The sequence below is a fragment of the Biomphalaria glabrata genome, chromosome 9 (assembly GCF_947242115.1).
Source record: "Biomphalaria glabrata chromosome 9, xgBioGlab47.1, whole genome shotgun sequence".
Taxonomy (NCBI): domain Eukaryota; kingdom Metazoa; phylum Mollusca; class Gastropoda; family Planorbidae; genus Biomphalaria; species Biomphalaria glabrata.
Window position 1 is genome coordinate 12,968,966 of NC_074719.1, and position 7,626 is coordinate 12,976,591.

A 7,626-nucleotide genomic window follows, 5' to 3' on the forward strand; every position below is an offset into this window, starting at 1 on the left:
TAAGAGTGACCTGAGGACAAGAATTATGTCCCTTCGAGAGTAGCCCTGGGGAAACTGCACATACAAGTGACTATTCAGGCATGAAATTATCAATTTTAATATTTTCTTCCGTTTATGAACAGTCTGTTTTTTAAAAACATCAAAGTGAATAATATATAGGTACATAATAATCAACTTAAATCATGTTTATCAATAATTCAAACGTACCAAAACGAATGGGTTTGAAGTATGAAGGGGGTTCGAGGTTCGAAGCCCGACTCAAGCAGACTTGTGTTTACTGAGCGCTTAAAGGCAGCACAGAAAACCTTCTCCCAGATATCCCCTCCTCCTGCTGGTCTCACAACTCTGGATTGGAGCATTTTTTCTTCTTCTTTTTGAAACTGTCAGGTAGAGTTGAGCCTTCAGCTCTTTTAACTCTAGACCAGCAAAAGTGAACAAGAGCTCTCTCTCTCAGGTGTAGTAATACCAGACGTTATTTCTTTTATTTTTCATGTTATTTATTTCAAGCTCCTTACTTCATGGCTCTCCATATTCTCGTGTTATTTCAAGTTTAGCATCGTATCTGTTTCGCGTGTTATAATTTTTCTTTTCTTTCAAGTTCATTTAAATATCTCATATCTATCATGTTATTTGAAGTTCATAATGTTATAGCTTCTCAAGTTATTTGACGTTTAACATGTTATAATTTCTCATGCTATTTCAAGGTTATCATGTTATAATTTCTCATGTTATTTGAAGCAAGTGTGACCTAAAAATAGGATAGGTCATAAGACCAGTGACCTGTACTGTACTAGCAAGTTAGTCCAGTGGTACTTTGTGGTCCCAATTATATTATCTAGGCTAATAACTATAGCCTCTAGATGTATAATACTACCGAGACAAACAAATAATAATTCTGAGATTTCAGTTGCAACAAAAAAAAAGGAGTTTATTTACAAACAAAAGGAAAAGATCATGAAAAATATAAATGGCAATAAAGGCTCACCAAAAGAAAATGACATAATGAAAATAAGCAAAGTAGCAAGACAGTTTCCGGTCAATATAATGAAAGGACCACCATCATAGAGGCACAATAATGTCTTATGCCGAAAAACCAAAAAGATGGTTTACAATAATACCATACATGCATTAACAATGAAATGACGTCATTCATGAGACATTTTATGTCAAAAACCAAAGCGAGGGTTTACATTAGTTTACAATAATATCATACATACATTAACAATGAAATGACGTCAATCATGAGACACACTACTGTCTTGTATCTAAACAAAATATGTCTTTCAAAAAAAAAAACATACAGAAGAGGATAAGAGTCTAAGTAGACCTATACCATTTATATAAATCAATTTAGTACTAACAAATTGATAAAATCTACTTAGCTCATTTTCGACATACTCTTCCCACAACAGTGGCACACTCCTCTTGAGTAACACAACAATAGTACAACACAAGTATGAGTTAAACAGTATATAGATTTAATTCAAAATACACTGGTCGGTTGAAAGGCTCAAGAGAGAGTGGCCATTGTAAACAATTGACAGGGACTTAAATCAAGTAATAAAGGGGGCTAACTCTAATAAAAAAAGGTAGCCACCATTATTGTCCCTCTTGTCACAGCAAGTATCAATGAATTGTAATTGAGTATTTATACCCCTAAGGAGCCAAGACAAAGCAAAGCCAAGAAATGAACCGATTGACAGTTATCTTTATCAATGCATCATACATGGTCTGATGGTCCTGTGTCTGTTTCAAAAGGAATGATTGCCTCTATTCAAAACTTCCGTTGCGTTTCAGAGAAACGTTTCAAAGTGAATGTTGACGACTTTTGTTGTCAAAATGTTTCATTTACAATTCAATGCTGAGAAAAACATAAATAGTTCATGAATGGTAATTAAAAAAAATGTACATTTTGCAAGAAATGTTTGTGCAATATTAAGAATTCGTAGAAAAAAAAATTCTTGGTAAATGTCTGAAATTCCAGGTGACTTATGTGAAACATACAAATCATTTACCACACTTTCATTATTTAAACACTAAAAAATAAACAATACAATATCACATTGTTTTGTAAACCCAAAGTTATTTATTTGATCAATTTTCAGTGTCATATTTTTGTCTACATTATTTTAGGTTTTATGTAACTACTGCAAGTGAAAGATTTTTATGTGAAAGAACTATATTATTCTACACATTTTTTTGACTTTTTTCTATTATGATTTTTATCACACTTTGAACAATGGCCTTTATTCTTTTTTCGCTTAAACATAAGAGCAGTGGGAGTGTCGGAACCATAGGCGTCCGTAGGATATTTTGCAGGGGCATGCAATATGTCACTTTAGGCTCAAAGTTGTAGCTTAAAATATTTTGTGACGAGAATATTAAAGAAAACAACAGATGGAATAGCTCAAAACGAAGGATCTAGTAAAAGAACCTCGGGGAAACTCTACATCTTTCACAAACTGGCGTTCTACCGCAGAGATATTCCCATAAAGATAAAAAATTGCTGTGAGACATAAAGAAACTGGTTCATTGTGGTATCGTACTCATATGTGCAGTAGCCAGGTTTGGACTTAATTGGTCCAAATAATCGAATCTTGTCGCCAAAATTTAGGTTTGTAAACATATTCATGGAGTCAGCCAAAACAAGTGCAAAAAAGCAAAATGTTAGACGTCTTCCTGAGTCCACTTTTGGTCAGTATGATCAGACATAGTCCATTGACAAAGAGTCCTAGGAGAGATAACAAAGGATTGATAAAACAATTGAATGCCTGAAAAGGATACAAATAATCTTGATACCCATGAAAACAGAAACTGGCGTTCTACCGCAGAAATAGTAGTGGTCAAGCGAAAGAAAAACAAAATTTTAAACATGTCTCTAGCGAGTGTCGTGTTAAAGTAAGAGATGTTTTGGAAATAATGGCACCTTAAAAAATAATACAAATACTTTTTGTATATGTCAGTCATCAAAAAGTTAACAAACTTTTTCGTGCGGAATGTTTTATTTGACCAATGATCAAAGGGTTTCTTATCACAGTCAAAGAAGAGGAGGTGACCAATTTTTTTATGCAAAATTGCAAAAAAAACCCTATCTAATCAGTATTTTGTATCAAACAAAATCCTACGTAAGACCTACACAAGGTTCAGTTTAAAAATGTAACGTCTGGAAACACTATTCTAGGCTTTCTAAACGTTGCTATTTTTTCTTGTACGAATCAAATCAAAGAATATTTTACTAAGTTTATCATTACAGAGGAAATAGACAAGGAAGTTGCTGGTACAGCAAAGGATGTTGAGAAACGCTGATATTTCCACAATTAGAAAAGTCAATAATGGAGATTTGAGATCCACTGTTGTAAGCACGCTAATCAGTGCGGTAATGGTGTGGGTGATAACGAATATAAGACATGTGGTCACTAGAGTCCGAGTGGTTCTGGGTGACCAGTTGTGCTTTTTGCTCACGTTGGTCAGCTTCCGCCGATGAGAGATGGAAACATAGACCTTGATGCCGATGAGAACGCAGCCTAAACTGATAAAACAGATGGGCACCCATGACATCAAAGCTTCCAGGGCGTATGCTACGAACGTAAACAGTATGCTGAAATTTTTAATCAGAAATTCGGTGCTGGTGATAAAGGCAACTTTATTTCCGCTGGACAGCTGGATGTAGTCCAATCGCCTGTAAAACGTCTGGACAATGGCGTAGGGTAGCCAAATGATGTAAGCTATACCACAGGATACAATAACTGATTTTATGTTGACTATCCTAGTAAACGTCACGGGAAAGTACACAGCCAATATTCGTTCGATGGTAATAATCATCGGGATCGAAACGCTGATTGTTTGGCCCCAAAATCCTACAAAGATAAAAAATTGCTGTGAGACGTAGAGAAACTGGTTCATTGTGGTATCGTACTCAAATGTGCAGTAGCCAGGTTTGGACTTAACTGGTCCAAATAATCGAATCTTGTCGCCAAAATCCAGGTTTGTAAACATATTCATGGAGTCAGCCAAAACTAGTGCAAAAAGCAAAATGTTAGACGTCTTCCTGAGTCCACTTTTGGTCAGTATGATCAGACATAGTCCATTGATAAAGAGCCCCAAGAGAGATAACAAAGGATTGATGAAACAGTTAATTGCTTGGAAAGGGTACAAATAATCTTGAGAGCCCAGAAAACAGTAGAAGTTGTAATCATTTCTAACAATTACTTGAGGTTTACTTGTATTAATTGAAAACGTTGTAGTCTGGTAGTTTACTGCCAACTTATCGAAAATACTATCCGTTACATTCATTTTGTTTGAGCCTCTTGTGCTTCCTGATGTGTGTAATTATAAGAAGCTGTGAATGGAAAAAGAAAAATATTGGTAATATTATGTTTTTTCTTTTTTAAAAAAACATTCCCAAGAAAGTTAATATTTTTTTCTTGATCTTAATATTAACTAACTTGCCTATCTTTCTTCTTGTTTACGTTGAGCATAATGAGATTAAAAATAATTCTACAAATGTCCTCAATCCAATTTTTAGCGGCCCCCGAAAGTGGAAAAGACCCTATTATTTTTGAGAGGCCTGTCTGTCCATCTGTCCGTCCCGTTTAGACCTCAGAAACTAGAAAATAAAATAAAAATAGGACATCATGATATTTTAGATCATTCAAAGTTCTGATGCAACGACTACTTGTTTTTTTTTTTTTAAATCGGAAAATCTAATTTTTTAAAATCAATTATGCAGCAGTTTTTTCATAAAAATACACCATTTTTACCACTATTCACTATTAATAGTAACAAACACTGGAGGCGTTTTCGTAAGGGAAATGACCATTTACCAATTTCTAAACACATTAATGCAAATGGTTTAAGATTTTTTTTTAAAATTATTTTTACAATTGTATTGTTAAGTTATGTAAGTTTTGTCAGAAAAAATACTAAATTTACAAACAAAATTTAACTTTTTTTTAAAGAGAAAAATCTATTTACCATGCAAATAAGTTGGACATAATTTAAAACAACGGAAATGTGTTTTTTTTTCTGAGGCTTCGAATAAGAGACTGACCCTTTACAAAACAATTACTTCAATTAGATACTCATTATAAGTCATCAGTTAGGCCAGGTTCACATCTAACTTCACATTTACTTTCATCTATCCCTTGGTTTGCTGGACCTTTGGGGCACCACACAGAATCTGTCAACCTTCTTTCTCCATTCTTCTCTTTCATTTGCCTTTGATAGAATTTCATTACTATATTCTTTCTGAAAATATTGAAACTTGTCTTTTTACCTGCCTGGATGGACCACTTCTGGTAGAATTTAATACCGATATTCTTCGGAAAATATTAAAACCTGCCTTTTTCCCTGCCTGGGTGGACCACTTCGGGGGCCTATTTTGAGTTTGTTTCCACACAAACTGTCTTTCTAACCTTGTTTTTACCTCAATTTAAGCTTCAAGAGATTAAGTAAAATCAATACAGTCGCCTCTATCTATCTATCTATCTATCTATATATATATATATATATATATATATATATTGCTGTAACTCTAGGTTAGGCACTCAACGAATAGGCATGCAACTCAACACAGTGTAACAGGAAATAAAGACAGGTGTTTATTCACTAGGACAAACACATAGCATCCTTCAGCTTCCTCAGTCCTTCTACTAATTTACCAGTCCTTTAGACAGCAACCCGAATGTGGACCAACGCCAGCCTTCCCCGCTTCGTTCCAGGTCCCTTCTACAACCTTCAGGCAGCACCAAAAGCTTGCTTCTTAGTTTCCAAACATTCAGACTCTTCACAATCCCTGATGCACTATTCTTCTCTCCATTCTAGTCTCTTCCTGTTTACGTTCACTAGTGCGCTAGTGCGCACCTCAAGCACTGGTGCAAGGCAGGGTTACAACACTACCCCCACCTTAGTCTTTTCGTCCCGAAAAGAAATATGTTCACGGTTGATCAATGCAGGTGGAGGTCGGTCAGTGGGAGTCACAGATTGCATGGAGCGTGCTCCCCACAAAGCGATCCACACTGCTCTCTGCAGGTGCCGTTTTCTCCTTCTCCAGTTGACCAAGTTTCTTTCGTTCGACACGATGTCGCAAACGTGGCCTCTCCATCCTGACGGTTGTCGCTGGCGTCAGCCACCTGACACATCGAGTGGTAGTGAAAGCTCTTGTTGTTGTTAATGCAGTTGATTCAGAACTGCGCTTCATCAGACCCTTTCTAAGGATGACTCGCGAAAGAGCTGTAGACCCACATGAAGCCACGCTGTTTAACAAACTGTCAGCCTCAGCCGTCTCAGGGAGAATTGTCTGTAAGGCACCTTTACAACGTTTAAGGTGCAAAAGTTCATCAGCTGCAGGGTTCTTCTGACCACCTTCAGGGCCTCTCTCGCTGGTGAAAATAGAAGTATCGAAGTTCACTGGTTTCAGACCCTGTTGATGAGCTTCTTGACATTTGCATTCCCTTCGTGAAGCACCGCATGTACAGTTGTTGCTTACCGCCTGAATGCAACAATCAAAATTCAAGTTCCCCTCGTAGGCACTGGCAGATCGACAGGGGTCCTTAAGGTCCAAAGTGACAGGCTCTAACGCAGGCTCAAAGTTTTCCTGCTCCGTCCAGGTCGTTGCTGCACTCAAAGCTGGTACAGCAAAAGTTTCAGTCGCGTAGCAGACTTCTTCTATTGCTTCGACTGTCTCTTTCTGTTCATCTTTGTGCTTCTTGTTAAGATTGACGCATTCTTTGTAACTATCAGTACAGCCACAGTCCTGAATGAGTAACGGTTCATTGTTGTTGAATGATGTTAGACTCCTCTCTCTTACAGGATTGATCTGGCCTTGCACGTTACGTATCAGTTTGTCCATAGAATGATTCATCGAATCCTGGAAGGTACAAAGTTCACTTCTTAACCAGTTCTGCATGGTGTTCAGCACCTCACCAATATCTGGTTCTATCTCAAACAGGTATATTTCCGGATCCTCTCCTTCATCAACAAGAGCCTGCCAAAGACTGGCTCTCATTTTTTCTTTGGCACAGAAGATCCTCAGCTCCCTGGCTCGGAGCTCCTCTTTTAACTGTTTACAGCTCAGTTCATCTAGCTTCCTCATCGTTGTCATTGTTTCCTTTCGTTGAGCTGCCTAAATCCCACTTCTGACACCAATTGCTGTAACTCTAGGTTAGGCACTCAACGAATAGGCATGCAACTCAACACAGTGTAACAGGAAATAAAGACAGGTGTTTATTCACTAGGACAAACACATAGCATCCTTCAGCTTCCTCAGAATCTTTCTACTAATTTACCAGTCCTTTAGACAGCAACCCGAATGTGGACCAACGCCAGCCTTCCCCGCTTCGTTCCAAGTCCCTTCTACAACCTTCAGGCAGCACCAAAAGCTTGCTTCTTAGTTTCCAAAAATTCAGACTCTTCACAATTCCTGATGCACTGTTCTTCTCTCCATTCTAGTCTCTTCCTGTTTACGTTCACTAGTGCGCTAGTGCGCACCTCAAGCACTGGTGCAAGGCAGGGTTACAACAATATATATATATATATATATATATATATATATATATATATATATATATATAACCACTAGCGGATCCAGAATTTTTTCAGAAGGGGGGGGGAGAGGAGGAGGCGGCG

The 7,626-nt window shown here is 37.3% G+C and overlaps 1 protein-coding gene across 1 annotated transcript; it reads right to left on the bottom strand.

The window, feature by feature from the left end:
- Positions 1-3,186: 3,186 nt before the first annotated feature.
- LOC129928178 (uncharacterized) lies at positions 3,187-4,293 on the bottom strand. Its single transcript, XM_056041207.1, has one exon. It carries the CDS (start codon positions 4,291-4,293, stop codon positions 3,187-3,189), a length of 1,107 nt encoding a protein of 368 aa, XP_055897182.1.
- Between the last annotated feature and the right edge of the window lie 3,333 nt (positions 4,294-7,626).